Source organism: Eptatretus burgeri, chromosome 3 (assembly GCF_056783735.1).
Source record: "Eptatretus burgeri isolate ZD-2024b chromosome 3, Ebu_testis_v1, whole genome shotgun sequence".
NCBI classification, from domain to species: Eukaryota; Metazoa; Chordata; class Myxini; order Myxiniformes; family Myxinidae; genus Eptatretus; species Eptatretus burgeri.
In genome coordinates, this window is record NC_140963.1 from 105,836,177 (window position 1) to 105,858,767 (window position 22,591).

Consider the following 22,591-nt stretch of genomic DNA (forward strand, 5'->3'; position numbering starts at 1 on the left):
GATGCCAAGGCTAATGAGAGAATTGTTGTGCCTTCTGCCAGCTTGTAGATGAAATGCAGCTATTCCTGTACTTTGAAGAGTCAATGTCTGAAGACTTTGTCCATGTAGATGTTATTCGCTAACAAAGAGAGGAACAGAGAGGTAATGCTAATGATGAAATGGCAGAACTGCAATTGGAAAAGCAACTAACACCAGCTAAGTGAAGCTCAACGTCATGCCGTTGGCATTATTGTAAATGCTGTGCAGACAATCTCAGCAGCAATGTTTTCCCATAAATGGGACAGGTGGCACAGGAAAAACATTTCTCCATCATACCTTTCTGCACATTTTTCGAGGAATGGCTTTCAAAGTTGCGTGTGTTACATACTCTGGAATAGTGAGCACACTTCTAAATCGATAGAATGCCTTCCACCTCACTCAGAACATGAGGCAAACACATGATGAAAACTATGAGCATTTTCTAACTGGCTGATCGAAGCAAGAAATGGTTCTTTTCCATTTGTCAACACACTGATGAGATTGAACTTACTGTCCAAGTTCTTGGAGATTCGAACAAATAGGAGGAACTCATTTTCCAGGTTCTCCCTCATGGCCCAAGAGTGCAAAATGAGAGTTAACAGAGAAGCCATGCTGCCCAACTCCAAAGAATGAGTAGTCTTGTTTTGTAACAATTACCACGTCCATCAACAACTTACCTTAGTGCTGATTGCATTGTGTCTGATGATCCACAAGAAGCTGTTGCATATCCAATGGAGTCTCTGAACAGCATCACTCCATCTGGAATGGCCAGCCACAACCTTGAGCTCAAAGAAGAGGCACCTATTATCCTGTTGCAAAAGTTGAATCCAAAAGACGAACGGTATACAATGGCACGAGACTCATGGTTCGAGAATCTCATCGATTTCATCTCATCAAAGGAGAGATCCTTTCAAGCCAATTCAGAGCAACAATTGCACTAATACCAGGACTTGTGTTGGCACCATTAGATATCAGATAGAAGCTTTCCATTCACTCTAAAGAGGATGCAATTTAAGTAAGGCTTTGTTTGACCTGCAATGTCTTTGAGGGGGGGAGGGGGTTAAAGTCATGATTGTGATGCTATTAAGCTATGAGGGGTGTTAAGATTATGGGTGCTTACACGTTGGGGAGGCCAATTGTCAGGTCACAGGTGCATAACCTGGGCCAACCACCACTTATTTTGCACACACTTATTCAGACAACTGGCTTGAGGCAAGAAAGGAGGCAGGAGGCTAGTGTGGTGAACAGGCACATTTGCACAAAAGAGGCACCCATATGACAAAGAACGAATGGCATTTTCACCTATTTGTTTTCACCGTGTGCATCAGCACGATGTCGATCCAGACGCATGCTACGACTCATGGTGACGGACGTTTCCCCCCCCCCCCCAATTTTTTTTTAAATGGATGTGTGAGCGGTGATGCTAAATAGGAAAAAAAAAAAAAAAAGCGAATCAGCAGATATATCTTTCAAATGAACCAGCTGATATATTGTCAAACATAACTTTAAAGCCTATTCATGGTAATATTTATTTTGGATGAGCCTCCAAAGCTAAACCTTACTCTGACATAACCAAAATAGGATTGGCGGATAAGCACAGTCAAAGATATGAAAAAGAGGCTTCCGCTCTTTCTTCTTTCTGTATAAAGTGTCTTTCTGCAGTTTATTCTGCTCTCTTTTTTGTCTCTGTGATGGAGGCATCTTTCAGATAATCATTCCACAAGGTGACCACTACGCAAACATTACAGAAGGCAAGAGTTACATACCAATGACTTGTTCTCACGAGACCTTCCATATATTTGAGAGAACACATCTCGCGAGAACAAGTCGTTCAAGAGATGAAATGAAGCGTTTGTGTAATACAACGCTTGCAATGAGGCTAATCAGGTCGAATAAAGCGTATCTTGAACATCTGTTCTGTTTTACCATCAACTTAATCGGCAATTTATGAAAGTTCTGTGGAAGTGGAACTTTATTGTAATCGTGCTGGTTCTTTGTGATTAATCCCATTTTGTCATCCACCCATTTTGGCGTGATATTTCTCAAGCGATTCTTCAGTCACTTCAAATTTTGCACAGATATACGTGAACGCGTGGAGAAGAGTGCCGTTACTTTTGATCCACATTTGAATCCGAAATGCTGAGAAATCATAGCATTTGTGATGAAACAAGTTCATGCAGCGCTGGGCAAGAGGGGCAAAGCCTGGATAATGCATTCCCTGTTCTGTGGATCAGCAGGGAAAGAGGGGCAGACTTGGCTTCATGTTGAATGTTATATAAAAAGTGTTTATGAAGCTTTCCAAAGAGAATGGTGAATAATTTTGCAACAAAACCACCTTGACTCCTGAGAAATACTGAAGGTGACTTTTGCAAGAGACGAAATGATTGTTATCCATGTCAGGAACAGGCTTGGTTGAAGTTTAGAACGAGCTACGAAGTTCGCCGAGTAAGACGAGTCCCCAAATTGATGCATACAAAAAAGGGAAAAAAGAATGGCCCAGATTCCAGCCTTTTTGTCACTCCTGTAGTTGGTGTTGGCACTAATGAGTCAAGCCAAGTCCCCATATGGGTTTAAAAAAACCCAAAAAAACCCCTCCACTTGAATAAATCCAGTATTTTCCACAGTAAAGTGTTTTTTTTCAAAATCCCCATTACTTTGTTTTTGTCACCCTTTGTAGGAATAAACAAGGGGCTGCAGAAACCAAATACCAGGATGGGTGGGTCGTCTGGAAAATACGGCCGAGAAACACTCCTCGAAGCTTATTAGCTCCACCACCGAAGGTGAAGGAGGTTATGTTTTCATCCCTTTCTGTCTGTTTGTTACTTACGAAATCTTTAGATTTCGTAAGTATATTGATGACTTCATTCCTCTGTTTGTGTGTTTGTTTGTAGGCACGATAACTCGAGAACGGAAGAAGCTACCAATGTCAAATTACACCATGCGATTCAGGAGGGTGATGGCTAGCGCTGATTAGATTTTGGTCAAAATCGGTCAAAGGTCAAGGTCACAGTGAGGTCAAACGTTCGATTTTTGATCGTTTTGTACAGAATCAGCATAGAAACTTCTGGTTTGCGTCGCTACCTTCTCCAGAGACAGCTTTTATTAGACAACGTCAAAGGTCAAGTTGACGATTTCGTAAGTACCAGTCTATGACTGCTTGTTTGTCTGTTTGTTTGTGTACAGGATATCTCAAAAAGTAGTGGACGGATTCAGATGAAATTTTGTGCACATGTTGGGTGTGTGACGAGGACGAACTGATTAGATTTTGGTGAAGATCCAGATCCGGATCTCACTACTAGAATTAAGTGATTCTTCACCATTGAGATAGGGCTAAACCGATGTTCAACACGATATCTCAAAAAGTTGTGGACGGATTCGGATGAAACTTGGTGGACACATTGGGAGCGTCGCAAGGATGAATCTAATCAATTTTGGTGAAGATCTGAATCCGAATCTGGATACGAAATTATTTAATTTTTAAAGTGATTCTTCACCATTGATAGATGGGGCCAAAAACGATAAATAGCACAATATTTCAAAAATATATTGATTGGGCCCGATATGTTTTCGTGGATCAGGCATTGAGTGGCGGAGGTATGCGCTCTACCGAGTGCCCTTCTAAATTTATGTATGTGGTGCGCGCGCACACACACACACACACACACACACACACACACACACACACACACACACACACACACACACACACACACACACACACACACACACACACACACACACACACACACACACACACACACACACACTTTCCCCATTCTTAGAATTTTGAAAAAAAACCCAAAAAATTACATGCAAGCAAGAAGCAAAACAATAAAAAGTGGGGCTGGGGCAAGTGCTAGTTAGGACTTATAAAACCTTGTATGCCAAGTGACATGCATGACACGGGTTTGGCCGCTTTTGTTTCTGAAAACACGCAGGCTCATTTTAGTATCGTCAAAACCCATATTGGAAGGAAAGTTGATGAGAAAGGCAGACGGGGAACCACAATTTGGACTTCTTTTCAGCACGCACTTGTTCTTCCTCGTGGTAATGCCAGAAAGGAGGGTATCTGCTCAAGTTCACAAGAACAAGACCGATTTCCAAGGGCACTCATAAAATAAGGTCACCCTGCCTTCTCTCCTCGCATGCAAAATCACCTTCTTCTGCAAAACCTCGTACCATAAGTTTTAGCCACCGAGATATCTCATCAGAAAGGCCATAAAAAGCCTGTAGGTACTACAACACTGAACACAGGTACACGGCCCACCCGTCATGGTAATTGGTTTCCGCAACCCCTTGCTTACTCCTACAAGGGTTACAAAAAGCACAATAATGGGGATTTTCTTTTTAACCCACTTTACGGACGAGGTCACTCGTCCATCAAGTCCTGGCCATGTCAGTCAGTTTGACTTGCCTCGCAATCACCGAGATGATTCTAAAGACTGCAAGTGAACATTTGAAATGAGTCCTGAACAGACACTGGCATACTAAGAGAGGTGCGGGGAGGGCGGTCTGTCCTGCGTGACAGCTAGGGTAGGGGCTGCCATTGTGAGAGTTGAAATACCAGTACGATGATATAACAATGGTTTTAGTTTCAAGTGACATTATACCTGTATTATCATTTACCTAATAATAAAGATGGTAACTCGGAACTAAAACCATCGTTATGTCATCGTACATGGAACCGAACATAAACACGGAGCAGGAACACAGCATAACATTACAAGGAGGGAGGTGGTGGAAGTGGTAGTTAATGGGAGGAGGTGAGAGGAGGTCGGAGGAGGCAGAGCTGATGATGTGCTTGGCATGGGTTCGTCGGTGGATGAAGCAGATGTTGATGGCTTGAAGTAGCTGCTGAGAGTAAACTGTTAGTTTTTTTAGTTTTTATTTCTCCTCAAGAGTCATCAAATATAAAGCACGGTAGCACGATCCCAGAAATGCTTTTTTTATCATCAGCTTTATCCATTTTCATCAGTTACCAGGGCATTATGCATTGTAGGAAAGGTCATGATTCATTCTTTGGGTTGGCGTCAGTTTAAACTCATATGCATACACATCTCGGCCACGATAGTAGCTTGACGCGCTATATGGGTGAACACTTTCATTCATTTCATAGAAAGTTAATTGCATTACTGTACTGTATTCACAGGCCTTCTGAAAAGTTAATCTCCTCCATTAAATAGTTAAGGGGCAGGAAAAACAAACGTCACCACGGAAATGACGTCGTGCAATCGCCAAGCGTTCCTTGACATGGTTTTCTGTTACCTTTTTGAAAATTCTTCCTGGTGATGTTTTCTCTGTGGTTTGTTGTACTGGCAGAGTACCCACCCGACGGGCAGTCTTGTTTCAAGCATGCAACACATTTTTCTGACACATACCTCTTTTTGGGTGGTGTATAGGCAAGTGACAGCTCCGTATAGGAAAAATAAATAACCTGGGTTATGTGCATGAATCAAAAACATACCTACTGTATACAATTCAAAACACCTCATTACACTGCAAAACGTGGGGACTGGAATACTGCACTGTAAATGGTGAGACTTGCAATACCCTCCTCCACCTGGATGTGGCGCTACACGATACACATTTACATAGAGAATTTGCATAACCCCCAAGACCACTGGCAAAGATAAAAATACCCCTATACATCAATTGGGGTCATGCTGATCCTATGTTGCAAGTCTGGATGCAATTTATCCAGAACTGTAGGGTAGCCTGAAAAACAAACACACAAACAAACTCGAAGGGCACTCGGAAGAGCGCGTGCCTCCGCCACATAACGTAATGCCTGATCCAGGAGAACATATCAAGCCCAATACATTTTTGAAATATCATGCTATACAGTACTATATCGTTGTTGGCCCTCTCTCGCAATGGTGAAGAATCACTAAAAAATCAAATAATTATTGTATCCAGATCAGGATTCGGATCTTCACCAAAATTGAATCAATTTGTCCTTGTCACACACCCAACATATCCACCAAGTTTCGTCCGAATCTGACCACAACTTTTTGAGATATCGTGCTATATATTGTTTTTGGCCCGATGTCTTAATGGTGAAGAATTACTGAAAAAAATTCTAGTAGTCGGATCCAGATTTTCACCAAAATCGAATCAATTCGTCCTCGTCACACACCCAACATATCCACCAAGTTTCGTCCGAATCTCTCCACAACTTTTTGAGATCAGGTCAGGTCAGGTATGGGAGCATGTGCCAGAACAGCACGTCGCTGCATCCACTTTCCGCCGGTACTCCAGGGGCCTCCGTCTGGCCATCCCCCAGGCAGATGCCAGGCCCATCCCCATCTCCTTGAGATGATGGTCAACCTGTTGCAACCATGAGGCACGTGGTCGATCCACTGGCCTCCTCCACTCATGAGACTCCCTCGCTGAGAGAATCTGGTGAGCAGGATCAGAGTCAGGAAAACGAGCCACATGTCCATACAGCCGCAACTGACGCTCACGGACTATGCAGGTAACAAATCTCATCCGAGTCTCTCTCAGCAACCGCTCGTTGGACACAAAATCCGACCAGCGATAGCCAAGGATTCTCCGAAGAGACCTGGTACCAAAGGAATTAAGTCTCCGTCTCAGATCCTTGGTCAGAGTCCAAGTCTCGCACCCATAGAGCAAGACTGGAAGTACCAAGGACCTGAAGACTCGGACTTTCGTCCTCCCGCACAGGTACCGGCAGCGCCACACCCCATGATCCAGTGAATCCATGACTCCCCAAGCCCGACCCAGACGTCTATTGACCTCTGACTCGCAGCCAGCAGAAACATGAATATCACTGCCAAGGTAAGTGAATCTCTCCACGACCTCAACATCCTCACCACAAACAGACACAGACAGGACAGCAGCATCCAAGATGTCACCGAAAGCCTGGATCTTAGTTTTGACCCAAGAAACCCGTAATCCCAACGGCTCCGACTCCTCATTCAGCACCTCGAGGGCCCCTAAGAGGATGTCTAAAGTCTCCGCAAAGATGACTGCATCATCTGCAAAGTCAAGGTCCGAGATCTTGACATTCCCAAATGACGCACCGCAACTTGATCTCTCCGACATCCTCCCTAGAATCCAGTCCATACAAGTGCTGAAAAGTGTGGGGGCAAGTACACATCCCTGACGAACTCCAGTAACAACTGGAAATAAGTCAGAGATGGTACCACCACACTTCACAGCACTCTCAGTACCAGAGTAGAGTTCAGACATCAGATCGATCAGTTTTGGTGGCACCCCATGAAGACCAAGAATCCTCCAGAGGACATCCCGATTCACTGAATCGAACGCTTTACAGAGATCAACATAGGCTGCAAGCAGCCCCTGCCGAAACTCTCGTCTGCGTTCGGTGAGGACACGAAGTGCAAGGATACGGTCAATCGTTGACCTCTTTGGTGTAAAGCCTGACTGCTCTGGACGCTGGTGCTCAAGCAGATGGTGGCGAACCCTATCGAGAATTATCCGAGCAAAGACCTTGCCCGGCACTGAGAGCAGCGTCACCCCTCGGTAGTTGTTGCAGTCTTGGCGATCACCCTTCCCTTTCCAGAGAGGGACAACAAGGCCCCTCTTCCAGTCAGTTGGGATGATGCCTGTGTTCCAGGCAGAGCACAAAACTGCATGCAATGACACGAGTGCAGCATTTCCACCAGCCTTGAGAAGTTCAGCATGGATGCCACAGATCCCTGGAGCTTTGCCCCGTTTCAACTGGTTCACCGCAGACCGTTTCCACAAGCGTAGGTGGACCACAGTTGATTCGAGGGTCAGCAACAGGGATTGTAACACCCTTGACGTCCAACTCGACAGTTGGGGGATCAGCCTGGTACAACCGCTCAAAGTAACCGGCCCAGCGGGCCTTCACTTCAGACTCCTCTGTCAAGAGCCTACCACTCTCTGCTCGAACTGTAGTGCTCCGAGGGATGGGCTTGGATGAACGTAATGCGCGAATTCCCCTGTAAGCGGGACGAGAATCACCTGTCCACAGGTGATGCTCTACCCCCTCATAGATTCCTCGCACATAGGCCTCCTTGTCCACCCTCAGTGCACGTACAGTTTTATGCCTCAGCTCCCTGAACAGCTCAGCTCTGCCATTCAGCCTGGCCCTGCGACTCTGGTCAATGGTATCCAGTGTCCCTTGAGAGACAAAATTCTTCTTTGCCCTGCGGTGAGCTCCAAGGCATCCACCAGCAACATCAAGGACGGTGGTCTTGAAGGCGCTCCACAACTCTTCAGAACCCCCCAAAGCACCCAGACCCCCCAAGTGTCCACTCAGCCTGTTCGCAAACTCCTCAACTACTCTCTCATCCCTGAGCTTGGCAACATCCAGCCTAGGCTGGGATGGTACCATTCTCCAGGATTTAAGGTGCAGCTTTAGAGTTGCTACAACAAGCCTGTGGTCAGTATTGAGGAACTGAGCACTCCGGTAGACCCTGCAGTTCTGGATCATCCTCCAACGACCGTCAATGAGGACATGGTCAATCTCCTTTGCCACACCGCCAGCGTTGGAATACCAAGTCCAGCGATGAGCTTGTGGGCGCTGAAACCATGAACCAGCCACCCTAAGTCCATGACTTCTTGCAAAGTCAAGGAGCTTAGTGCTATTCTGGTTCATAGTTCCTGACCCATGGGGACCAACACACACCTCATAACCGTCCCTATCAGTTCCAGTCGATGCATTGAAATCCCCCAAGACTAGAAGTGTATCGCGTCTGGGGCACTGATCAACCACAGACTCGAGTGTGGCGTAGAATGCATCCTTCACGGTGAGATCACTCGCCTCAGTCGGAGCATAAACGGAGAACAGGGAAATGACACCTAAGGAGTGACAAATCCTTAATCTCATAATACGCTCGTTGACCGGTGTTACCTCAATTATCATTGGGGTCAGCTTATTGGATACAGCTGCAGCAACTCCTTGGGTATGGTAACCATCAGAGCGACCAGACCAATAGTAGGTGTAACCACCCACCATTATCATAATTTTTTTTTTTTTACCCACCACCATAATAATACCCACCATAACATTTTTGAGATATCGTGTTATATATCGGTTTAGCCCGATCTCTCAAAAAATTATAGTACAGTAGTTGGATCCGGATCCAGAACCAGATATTCACCAAAATCTAATCAGTTCGTCCTTGTCACATACCCAATCTGCCCTCAAAATTTCATCTAGATCCGTGCACAACTTCTTGAGATATCTGCACACAGACAAACAGACAGAAAGGGGTGAAAACAAAATGTCCTTCACCTTCGGTGGTGGAGGTAACAAATAGACAGGGCAAACCCAAGGAAAAACGAACATTTTTTCCAGTCAAGGTTTTCTCAGTGGATTCATCATCCTGAACCCATACCAATTTAATATTAGCTTAGGGGCCACCCAGAATTTTGCCTCAAATTCAAGATGGCGGCCAAAATCCAAAATTTCCGCCAAAATTACCTTTAGGAGATTTATACTGCCTCGTAGCGTTTCCTGTCAAGGATTTTTCAGTGGTTCTATCATGCTGGACATATATCGTTTGAGATGAGCTTGGGAGCCACCCAGGATTTGGCCAAAAATCAAATTGGCTGCCAAAATTAAATTAATTCGGTTTATTAATTATACTGCCTTATAGTTTTTCCTGTCAAATTTTTCTCAGCAGTGCCGGCATACTGGACCTATAGCCTTTAAAATTAGCTTGAGGGCCACCCAGGATTTGACCTCAAATCCAAGATAGCCACCAAAATGGCCATCAAAATCATCTTAATTCTATTCAAACTACCTCTTAGGTTTTCCTGTCAAAGTTTTCTCAGTGGTTCCGCCATTCCAAACCTATGTCCTTTGTTATTAGCTTGGAGGGCACCCAGGATTTGGCCTCAAATGCAAGATGGCCACAAAAACTAAAATGGCCAGCAAAATTACCTCAAAATTGATATTTTGTCTTATTTGTCCCCCAGAATGTTCCGTTCTCGGAAAGCAGGGTTTAGGGGCTGAGCAAGAATTATGGGACCTGGGGGAGGGAGAAATTTCCAGATGGTGTGCCATTGTATTGTGAGCCCTTCACTGCAATCCATGGGGATTTGAAAACCGAGACCACAATCAACCGAGACGTGAAGGTCAGAGTTGATCCAATGCAAGGCGGATACAGTACCAATGAGAGTACAACAGACACATTCGTCAATACCAGTCATATCATAGCTAAGATCAGAGCTATACTGAAGGAAAGGCTAAATATCATCACCTCCTCAGCCCACAAGGAGACTACAATAGTGGCCTGAATACACCATGAAAATATGGTTCATAATCTAGTACTTCAGCTTGACAAATACTTCGACCCATTCCTGAATGGTTCCGCTCGTCATATGAAGACAGGTGTGGAAATCGATTGTGATGTTGTAAGAGGATTGATATCATCCGCAGAAGCTGGAGAACAGAAAGATAAAGAATTTGTTGACTTGAGACTCAAAGCCAGTGGGGAAGAACGAGTCAATTTCTTCGACAACATTACCTCACTCTAGATCAAAACCGGGATGGAGAAGGCCAAGAAAGACCCAAAAGTTGTCAATATCCTGAAAGAAGACAGACAGGCCTTCGGTTTACTGGTAGGCAAAGCAACATCTCCAGAAGAGGCACATTCATATCCCTTGACTACTGTCCCACGAGCTCGAGCCACACCAGAGATTTGAGACATGGTTCAAAAGCAGCATTGAGGAACTACCTCATAGAAGAGTCTGAATCAGTCCGTGAGAACCCGCCACATGAAGGAAATTGGCTTATAGATGGAATGGCTGCTGTGATATCTGTTCCTGCTCAGCAAAGTTGGGGAAAATATGCAGCAGCCCTGTTGAAATTTTGCTTGCCAGCAAGTGACTCCAAACCACAGCAACTGGGAATCATATTTGATTCATACAGTACAGCCACAACGTAGGAGCTCACTCAATGTCGCAGTGGCACACCTGGAAGAAGAACTCGCATCACAAGCTCTGAACAGGACATGCCAAAAGGGAAAAATTGGGACTTGTTTCTGCGAAACTCAGAAAAGAGAGAACCGATTAGATTTCTTGTCGATTACGACAAGACCGATGCTGCGAGATCAAAGCTGAAAGTTCCACCAACTGTGACAGAGGAAGATAATACTTGGTTAATAACGCAACTCAAAATCGAGATGCTTGACTCCTGCAACCACCACGAAGCTGACACCAGACTCATCCTCCATGCATCCAAGTCAACAGATCCTGTAATTGTCAGGGCGACAGATACAGATGTCATTGTTCTCCTGACCGATGCTTATTCTGTCATTAAACCATTACAAGACTGGATGATGAAGATTGACCATGAGAAGTAATGTTAGCATCAAAGCTCTAACTGACCGATTTGGTGACGAAATGTGTCAAGCACTTCCTGCCTATCACAGCATTACAGGGTGTGATACAACCTCTTTTCCATTTGGTGTTGGTAAAGTAAAACCACTGAAGGAGACGAAGAAACTGGGAAAGTTCCAACTCCTCTCGCAACTTGGCACATCGCGCACTTCAGTTGAAGACATCGCCGATGCTAAGACCTTCTTTAGAACCTGCATGTATGCTGGAAGTGAACATGAAGAGTATGTGACAAAAAGGATCAGAATGTACGACAAGCAGAAAGTGAAATCCAGTTCAAGTAGCTTGCCAGATGAGAGTAGCACCAATGAACACCTCAAGAGGAGCGATTTACAAGCTTTCATCTGGTGTTGTTATGAATCTGGCAGCCATTTGCACACAAACAGCCAGAGTCCCCACAGTTCAGTTATTTCGATAAGTATGTGTTTATAGTCAGGGTCCCGTCCTTCTGTCTAATGGCTTAATTTCATGTGTGCACTGCGGGTTTCTTTTATAGTCAGCTTTTTATAGTCAGTCCAATCAATCCTTCGTTCTCACACCATCGCCCACGTGCAACGTGTCACGTACAGTGGTGAGGTTCCCTCCTCCCACTGGACTTCGTCCAATCAGGAGGCTCATCCCCTCAGATCAGGACTCCACCCAGGAGGGTGGGAGTTGCTCCGCTACCGTGGGCCTGTCCAATGAGGGACGGCTGGCGAATCGCGTGACGCAACCGTCCAATCAGGAGGAGAGTGGTCGTCAAGAAGAGTGTAGAACAGTCATCATGGCCATTGCTCTTGGTGTGCATCGTGAGAGTCATTGTCGCGATTGCTTTTGGTGTGCGTCGTTAGAGTCGTCGTCGTCAGCGGTCGTGGTTTGTAGCCTTTTGCGGGGCTCCTTGTGGTGGTCGAGCAGCCAGGATGGGCTCGGTGCATTCCGGGTTGTGGGTTCGAGTCCCACCGTGGTGGGTTAGAGTCCGGTGTGACCGCACGAGGCGGACAGGTACCCGGCCAGATCTTGACTCCCCAGCCGACCTATCCTCCTCGGCTGGAGGGTCCAATAAAGACCCGACGGGGTCCATTTCTTTTGGGTGTGGGTATGTGTGTGTATGTGTGTGTATGTGTGTGTATGTGTGTGTATGTGTGTGTATGTGTGTGTATGTGTGTGTATGTGTGTGTATGTGTGTGTATGTGTGTGTATGTGTGTGTATGTGTGTGTATGTGTGTGTATGTGTGTGTATGTGTGTGTATGTGTGTGTATGTGTGTGTATGTGTGTGTATGTGTGTGTATGTGTGTGTATGTGTGTGTATGTGTGTGTATGTGTGTGTATGTGTGTGTATGTGTGTGTATGTGTGTGTATATGTGTGTATATGTATGTGTGTATGTGTGTATGTGTGTATGTGTGTGTGTATATGTGTATGTGTGTGTATGTGTGTGTGTATGTGTGTGTTTGTGTGTGTGTGTGTGTGTGTGTGTGTGTGTGTGTGTGTGTGTGTGTGTGTGTGTGTGTGTGTGTGTGTGTGTGTGTGTGTGTGTGTGTGTGTGTGTGTGTGTGTCCATGGGCCCCGTCCTTAAGTAGAAATTGCTCAGTGTTTGTTTGTATATAAATTGCATTTTTCATATTCGGTTTTAACTCTGCTCTTTGTGCGCCCCTGCCCCATTATAAATAAACCCCGATTGTTCAATGTACCAGCTTGTTGTCATGCTTTCTATTATTGACCCAGCATGGTTTGTGCTTGAGAACCAGAAAGCCAATTGGGCTGTAGGTTGTCGTTTGGACCGACGGACTTCGGTTATTCCGCTCGGTTACACCGGACCGAGGTCGCTTGAGCGACCCGATTCGACAGAGTCCGTTGAGGGTGTGACTTCCCCGGTAATTTGACGACGTGGGTACTTAGATTATATTGAAATTTGGCTATTAACCCTACCCCACGCAGTCAGAGAATTGGCAATCACTGTCCTAAAGTGACCCGTGACCTTCGGAGTTGTCTGAAGGTTACGACCTACAATTCAGGGTGTTCGGTGGGAGACGGCTCCACTGCTCCACCTGGCGGTCATCCTCGCCACCGACCCCCGACCCACAACAGTATCAATGTCTGAAACAAGATATTGAGTATCCTTCCATGAAACACAGAGGTTGGGAAGAAACGGAAAATGGTATTCAGCCAAAATGGTTCATCTGCCCCCAATTCCCACCAAGCCTTTCGGTGACGAGCAGCAGAAAAAGGTTAACACCAGGTAAATATACATTTATTTATAGTAAAGCTACGCAAGGTTTCCATTTGCTGTTTGTCATTTAGTAATACAATTCACAGCCTTGTATTATCGAAATCAATTTGAAAAAGCATTCAAATCATTTCCGATCAAGCAGGTGACATTAATTATCATTAATTATCAAAGAAGTCATAGTCAGTCAGAGACCCAGTCATAGTGAGGACAAAGGAGACGACAACACAGGAGGGGACAGCGACAGCATTGAAGAGCAGTCGGCTACCTCTTCTGGCAGTATTAGAGCAGTCCACTCATCTGACTCGCAGACGGACAGTGACTTGGATAATAGTGAATGAACATTAACTCTGGATTTGCAGTTCAATCTTAATTATGTGTTTGTATCGCCCATTTTGTTGGTGAATTGAACTGTAGGATGACCAGAAAATGCGGTTAATATTATTTCAATTTACATTTTGTGGCCTGTTTTGAGTGAGAATGTCATATTTACATGATAATAAAGCTCGGTTGAGTATGCTAGACCCCAAAATCAATTTCCGGTACCATTATAAACCCCAAATTAGGTACAAAAAGTTAATATAACAGGAAAAGAGAACCCTTATTCATTCAATTTTGAGGTAATTTTGGTGGCAATTTTGGTTTTTCGTGGCCATCTTGCATTTGAGGCCAAATCCTGGGTGCCCTCCAAGCTAATAACAAAGGTCATAGGTTTGGAATGGAGGAACCACCGAGAAAACACTACGAGGCAGTATAATTCTCCTAAAGGTAATTTTGGCGGCAATTTTGGATTTTGGCCGCCATCTTGAATTTGAGGCAAAATTCTGGGTGGTCCCCAAGCTAATATCAAATGGTATGCGTACCTACCAACCCTACCGATTTTCTATAGCTCCCAAAGCATACCGATTTTGTTAATCAGACAAACCACATTTGGAAATTGTTATTGGAAAAAAATAAAGAGTTGTGTTTTTTCAGTTTTGCGTTCGTTTCTCACTGCCAAGATCGTATTACACGCGGCTGCTTCTACATTCTACAAAACTCGTGCCTGACCTTGATTTCTTATCTAGTCAGCGATTGGTTATTGCTTCCAAACTAAGCATGACCAATGGGATGACAGGAAACAGCGGGCATTCATTTCAAGACAACGCGCCATTTTCCATTCATTATCAAAGACTGCAGTTAACAGAGAGTACTCATCGCTTCAGTGCACCACAACAATGCAAACACCAGAAAAGAAAAAAAAAAACCACCCCCACGCTGGGCCAACAAGTTTAAGCCAAGATGGACAACAGAGTTCAAGTGTATCAAGGCTTCGCGTAAGGGAGACGGACATGCCTTCTGTGATATGTGTCGATCAGACTTCTCCATCAGTCATGGGGGATACAACGACTTGAGTCGCCACATCAGCACGGGGAAACACATGAGCAACACCTGCGTGGTGGCAACCACATCAAAAATAGCCTTCCAGCCAGTGCGAGCCGGATGGAGTGAGCTGCTTCTCGTGGAAGCCAGATGCCGACCTTCTTAAGAAGGCCAAATCTGCCACCTACAGGCTCTGAATAGCTAAATGTGCATCTTAACTGTTCAAACCTGAAAACTGTAAATATGTTATGAAATCAGAATGGCCAGTCATTTCATTCATAAAGATGTATCAGTGAGTTTATGTAAACTCTTGTGTACATGTATGGGTACATACATGTAGACATGTAGAGCTTAGACAGTGAGTAATTTATGGAAACGTGACTGATGATCATGATGTCTTGGAAAAATAAAGATTGGTGAGTAGAACAACAATGTTAAGTTTTCTCTTTTTCACTCTAAAAATATGTCGATATATTTCAGCTAACTGTGGTCTCAAAATGCAGGAGATTGCACCATTTTGCTTCATTTTTTTTGGAAAATTTTGGTGGTGGACTGCGTCGCACGCCAGCCTACTGCTTTTCCTTCAAAAAGGGTCGGCAAGTATGGGTTCAGGATGATGAATCCACTGAGAAAACCTTAACTGGAAAAATGTTAGTTTTTTCCTTGGGTTTGCCCGTCTAAAACCCACAAGCCTACAAACACCGGTTTGATGAATTTTTAATGTCCTGCATTTTTCACATTTCCAATTTGCTTACTACAGGTACAGTACTGTGATCTGCTTGAAATTTTACTAGCAAACATGATATATTGTTGTGGGCCGGGCTCCAGCGGCGATAAACGACCACTCGGTGGAGCAGGAGAGTAGTCTCCCACCGAACACCCGGAATTTAGGTCGTGAGTCTCTGAAAAGCCTGGTGTTGGCGCAGTGGTTAGGGCAGCGGCTTGGAATCCAAAAGGTCCTGAGTTCAAGCCCCGTTGAGCCACTGAATTAATACACCAGGGGGTTGACTCAGCCTGTCATCCTTCCGAGGTCGCGAAGTGAGTACCAGTGTACTGGGCCGGTGTATACCCCGGTTAAAATGGGTGTACCATATCCCTGTGTCGTAAGAGGCGACCAGGGTTGCGTCAGGAAGGGCATCCGGCGTAAAACATGTGCCAAATCACGATGCGGATCATACGGATGATGCGCTGTGGCGACCCCTAACGGGAGCAGCCGAAAGAAGAAGAAGAGTCTCGGATAAATCTGAGAGTTCACGGGTCCCTTAGCGGACCGTTGTCGCCAATATTTTGACGGTGTGGGGTAGGGTTAATTGCCCAATTTCAATAAACCTGAACACCCACATCGTCCAACTACCGGGGAAAACCACACCCTCGACGGACCGTTTACCAAGCCTGATCCCGGTGTAAACCGAGCAGGGATTACCAAGATCTGTCGCTCCAAATGACAACTTACCGGCCCGAACGGCCTTACTATTTCTCAATACGCACGATGCTAGGCCAATGAAAGAAAGCACAGAAAACGAGCTGGTACATTTAACAGGGGTTTATTTATCAGGGGGGAAGGGGCGCACACAAGGAGAAGAGTTATCTGAATATGAAGAAATGTAATGTACAATGAACAAGGCACTCACGATTCTACTTACAGACGGGGCTCACGGACACACACACACACACACACACACACACACACACACACACACACACACACACACACACACACACACACACACACACACACACACACACACACACACACACACAAGAAACTGGACCCCGTGGGTCTTTAGTCGGTAGAGCTGGGCCGGGGTGCCTGTCCTGCCTCGTGCGGTCACACCAACCCAAACCACCACGGTAGGACTCAAACCCACGACCTTGGCGTGCTAAGCACCAAGACTGCAGACCGCTCAACCACGACCACAGACCGCACCGCAATCGCCCCCAAGACTCCTGTCTGTCGTCCTCTCATCTCTATTTTCCTCTTCAGGTGGGAGGTTTTTTTTCCTCGCCACTCGCCTCCTGATTGGACGAGGGGTTGTCGGACGACTCGTGGTCAGCCTCCCGATTGGCTGGGGCGTGCGTGTGGTGCTCGCCCTTCACTCATTGGCTGAAGGAAACGGTCCATGTCCTTCCTTGGAGCGGAGCCTCGATCGGAAGCGACGGAGGCTCCGCCCACGCCCTCAACCAAAAACACGTGGGCAATGGCGACTGGGTAAGTGAGGGACGGTGGAGTTGTTGTTGTTATTGTAAAAACCTAACTAAAAATAACTCCTTGGGCACACACGAAATTCCCATTAGACAGAAGGGGGGATTCTAACTACACACATACTTATCAAAATAACTAAGCTACGGGGACTCTGGCCGTTTGTGTGCACAAGGTTTCCAAATCCGTAACAATACGTTTTCTGTGTATTAAATTTTTTTTAATTATTATTCATCGCCGGGGGGGGGGGGGGGGAGTGGTTTGCCAAAGGAAGGGTCCACCCCTGTGATCAGCCACAAGTATAGCTCGCCAATCAACAGCAACCTCAGCAATCTGTACCACTGACAACGTGTCGATGGAGTTTTTTCCCCCCCATTTGGGGGGATTTGCATCACTTACAACTCGCCACGTATGTAAAAGGGAAATGTTACCCGAAGAACATGAGACTTGTTGTTGTAAGATTCCTCACACGGGGGCGGAGGGAGGAGGGAGAAGGGAGGAGGGAGGAGGGAGGAGGGAGGAGGGAGGAGGGAGGATGTTCAAAATGAGACATTACACTGAATGAGCAACAACATTAGAGAAGGAAGTGAGCGGTCATTTGCTCCGAAATACAATGGAAAGCCGACGAATGGTTTGACCGTTTGAACATTCAAACTATCCAAGCACAAACGGCCGGTCTATTATTTAATATTCATCAAAAACAACAAACATTCAGTAATAAAACACAATCATGGATGAAACACAAGACAAGGAAGCATTTGGCCGTTCCACATCATCTTTCACCGTCCCCCCCCCCCTCCTCGAAAACCGTTGGGACATTTCAAATCCTCAGAGAAATAACGAAACCATTTGGCCGCTGGGACCCGAATCGCCGAGCGGAGCCCGGCCCGGCCATCACGGCCTAACACCGTTACCACACCAACCACAACAACCTCCTGAGGAAAACCCACAATTTTCTTTTCAACACTTCATTTTTAAATCATTATTTCCTTAATTTCCAACACACTTTTGATGCCCGTTTTTAAATTCCAACCCACTTTCATTGCCGTTTTGTAACGTACGATCATTTACCTTTAGTTCCGCCAGGTCGCTCATGGTCGTTGGCGGCAGTTAGCCATTCACAGCAACAGATGGCGCCAACTGTTCCTCGGTGGAAGATAAAAATGTTAACCTCCAAACGTCCGCAGATGTGAAAAAAATAATGTTTGGTTTTTTTTTCCCAATTATATCTCGTCTCTGGTAAATTCGCTCAACAACGTCCGCCAATCGAGTGGAAGTGAACCGATGTGAGGCGTTCGACCGATATTTCATTTACTCGGCACTTTTTGATTAAAATCGTCATGAGGAACACAGAGAACCACCAGAAACGGCGAAACTGAGGAGATACCAGCAAAATTTCTGAAAAATAAAGAAAAGTTAAATGAATGAATAAGAAAGATTCATGAGGAAAGATTAAGAAAGATTTTTTTTTTTAACAAGATCGCTCTTCCGGTTTTGGCTGATTTAATTTCCATCTCCCAAGAAAGAACTTGTCGATTGCAGGAGTGGAAGTAATATTTTGGTTACAATTATCAATTCCCCCCCCTCCCCACTTATGTGTTAAAAGTAAAATTCTGAGTACTAAATCAAATTGGGTGGTGTATAACCTTAACGTTGTTAACTAGTACGTGCTTAAGAAATAAAGCGTCTTCAAATTGTGTTTGAATATTTGTTATTAGGATTAATATCTGGTTCTTACTATCCTTTTATTATGTACGAGAAGGGGTGCCCGGCGTTGCTAGGCAACGCCGGGATTTTCCCACCTCTCACTCATCCCACTCCTCCTCCTGCTTCCTTTCACGCCTCCCTCCGGACTCCCACCCCCTTACACCTACCTCCCCTGAAACAATGGAGGTTGGCTTTCATACTTCCCACTCTCTGGGGAAATGTACAGTGCAGTGCAAAAAATGCAAGTTATCTCCACAGCTGACACGGAATAAATACTATCTGCCACCACCACTGGGGGGCGCCACACGATACACATTACATCGATAATTTTCGTCCACCTTCCCTCCCGAACCCCACGACGACGGATGAAACCGAGAAGGGCATTCGGTAGAACACGTACCTCCGCCACGTCATGCCTGATCAACGAGAACATATCGGGCCCGATACATTTTTCAAATATGCCATACAGTGCCATATCGTTTTTGGCCCGATCTCTCAATGGTGAAGAATCACTTAAAAAAAATTATCAGGTCCGGAACCGGATTCGGATCTTCACCAAAACTGAATCAATTCTTCCTTGTCACTCGCTCAACGTGTCCACCAAGTTTCGTCCAAATCCGTCCACAACTTTTTGAGATATTGTGCAACACATCATTTTTGACCCGATCTCTCAATGGTGAAGAACCACTTTTAAAATTCTTGTTGTTGGATCCGGATCCGGATCTTCACAAAAATCTAAACAGTTTGTCCTCATCAAACACCCAACCTGTCTGCAAAATTTCATCCCGATCCGTCCACAACGTTTTGAGATTTTGAGATAAATCGTTTTCCTGCAAACAAACAAACAAACAAGCAGTCATAGACTGGTACTTACGAAATCGTCAACTTTACCTCTGACCTTGTCTAATAAAAGCTGTCTCTCGAGAAGGTAGCGACGCAAACCAGAAGTTTCTATGATGATTCTGCACCAAACCATCAAAAATTGAATGTTTGACCTCACTGTGACCTTGACCTTTGACCGATTTTGACCAAAATCTAATCAGCACGAGCCATCACCCTCCTGAATCACGTGGTGTAATTTGACATTGGTAGCTTCTCCTGTTCTCGAGTTATCATGCCTACAAACAAACACACAAACACACACAAACAAACAAACACACACACACACACACACACACACACACAAACAAACACACACACACACACACACACACACACACACACACACACACACACACACACACACACACACAAACAAACAAACACACACACACACACAAACAAACACACACACACACACACACACACACAAACACACACACACACACACACACACACACACACACACACACACACACACACACACACACACACACACAAACAAACACAGAAACAGATGACGGAAGTCATCAATATACTTATGAAATCTAACAAATGAAATTGCTCGTTGAGCAAAGAATTGCCGGAATAACTTTGTCATATCTCCATGATCTCTGAAAAAACAAAAACCTGGAAATAAATTTGGTTCTTATAAGCCGATAGTGCTACTGTTTGATGAGTTATAGCACTTAGTTTGGTCATGATCATAACTTGGAAGTCAATCGGACTTGAAATTACGTTTTTATCGCAATTTGAAAGTTTTGACCCGACCCCCCTGACATTCGACCCCCGACCGCTAAGAAGGGTGTTGGTGTGACACCCCAATGAGACATATGGTTGGATGCAGAATTGGAAGATGCACATTTTGGATTTGGTTTGAAGTCGATACGACCATTTTAGCGGACGTTATTGCGAAAATATGAATTTCGGTTTTTCGGTGACCTTGACCTTTGACCTAGATTCACCAAATACGACAAGTGTCTAAGTTGGACCATGGCCGACGTCTGTAGCCAGTTTGGTCATGATCGCTGAAACGGTGCGGCTGCTACAGGGTAAACAAACACACAAACAAACAAGCCAGTAGGAGGCCATGGCTTGCCGAGCATCCGATGACCTTTGACCCCTGATCTGAGTTAATCTAGTACTAAGTAGTTACGAAACTGCAATTGAATCGTTTAACCCATGTATGAGCAAGGGGGCTTTTAATGGTTATTTTGCCTGAACAATGCACTCATTGACCTTTGACCCCTGACTTAGCCGAGATAGGTCAATATGTCCTGAAGCAAAGTTGTAGTACCCATTGAGTACTATGTATCTATGAACTTTCATTCGTATCGGTTAACCTGTGTAGGAGCAAGGGTGCCTGGAATGGTAATTTCGCCCGAAAAATGCACTTATTGACCTTTGACCCCTGACCTACTCAAGATAGGTCATTATGCAAATGAGCAAAGTTGTAGCACTCATTATGGTCTGTAAGCATGTAAAGATTCATTCAATTCGGTTCAACCGTCTTGGAGCTAGTGTACTTTGAATTTTCAGCGGGAATGCTCAAAGACCCTTGGACACCCAAGTTGAGAGGGTTACCATTTGGAAACTAAGATATAGAAAAAATGGATGTCAAATAGCGGATAGAGAATCACCTGAAGATTATGCATATCAAATCTCATCGAGTTGCATCTCTTGATAACTACTCGGTATCAATTTGAATGAAAAGTACCAAAAATGCGGTTTGATATCGGAAATCCCCAATATACGAGGGGGTGTTGTGGGTGAACAAAGATATAAATCGAAAATCCGGCTCGATCGTTTGTGGACAATTTATTCCAGATGATTAGTGTGAATTTTCATGACCATACGACCATAACCCTTGGAGGAGTAGCATTTGGCATGAAGGCACCTCCAGCTCTCACATATTATCGATTTTCGCACTAATTGACCTTTGACCCCTGACCAAAGCAATATCGGTCAATATGTCCTGAGGCAAAGTTGTAGCACTCATTACGTGCTATGAACCTGCAAAGTTTCATTCGGATCGATGCACTCACCTGGTCGCTAGGGGACCTTCAATTTTTGGGCATACCCCATTTGTCAAGGGTGCTGCGGGTATACTATTCCATATATCCCAAAAAACCGGAATATATTTGGTAGAGCATCACCTGTAGATGATGCATGCCAAATTTCATAAGCGTACATGGGATAATGGCTTTCGGAATTGATTTCGCGTGAACGGTACCGATTTTGAAGGTTTTTCGGCTGTTGCTTGGGAACCAAAGCATCCCTAGCAACCATCACAATTTCCAAAGCACTCGGTCATAAGATGTACCGACCAGACGAGTACCACCTACCAAAATCAGCCCACGTTTACTTCCAATTATGCTGATGACAAACGAACAAACATACAGAATTACTGACAATAAGGGTCACCTATTTTGACGACCCAACAGACAGAGAGACACACAGAATGACACACACAACCGACCAACATAATTGCCGAAATCCGAAGAATTCCGTCAATTAACAAACAAGAAGACGTCATGCAGAGCACGATACTTGCAAAATCCATAAAACAAATTTGATCTCAAAAATAATTGGTGGTTGAATTCAATGACCAAATATGCAACTCTTCTTCAAATTTCAAGTGAATTGGATGAAAATTGACAATTTTAGAAATTCGGCCTATGTCGACCTTTTGGCCTATGTGGACCGCCAAAAGAATCGGTGGTTGAATTTATTGACCCAAAATATATATCCTTTTCAAATTTCAACTCAATCAGAAGAAAATTGAGGATTTAGAAACACTATCTTAGTCGTTGACCTTGGGCCTATGTAGACCTTTTGTTCTATGTTGATCTCAAAAAGAAATGG

General features: G+C 44.8%; 1 protein-coding gene and 1 pseudogene across 1 annotated transcript in view; one reads left to right on the forward strand and one right to left on the reverse strand.

The window, feature by feature from the left end:
- LOC147030592 (E3 SUMO-protein ligase PIAS2-like) overlaps window positions 1-18,527 on the reverse strand; it is a 174,449-nt gene extending 155,922 nt beyond the window's left edge. The window contains exon 1 of the mRNA XM_085874826.1: window positions 18,212-18,527. Within this exon, the coding sequence (XP_085730952.1) occupies window positions 18,212-18,235 (24 nt within the window). The 5' untranslated portion in view covers window positions 18,236-18,527. The remainder of the gene's footprint in view (window positions 1-18,211) is intronic.
- On the forward strand, window positions 10,117-11,805 carry LOC147030593 (uncharacterized; annotated as a pseudogene).
- Window positions 18,528-22,591: the final 4,064 nt, after the last annotated feature.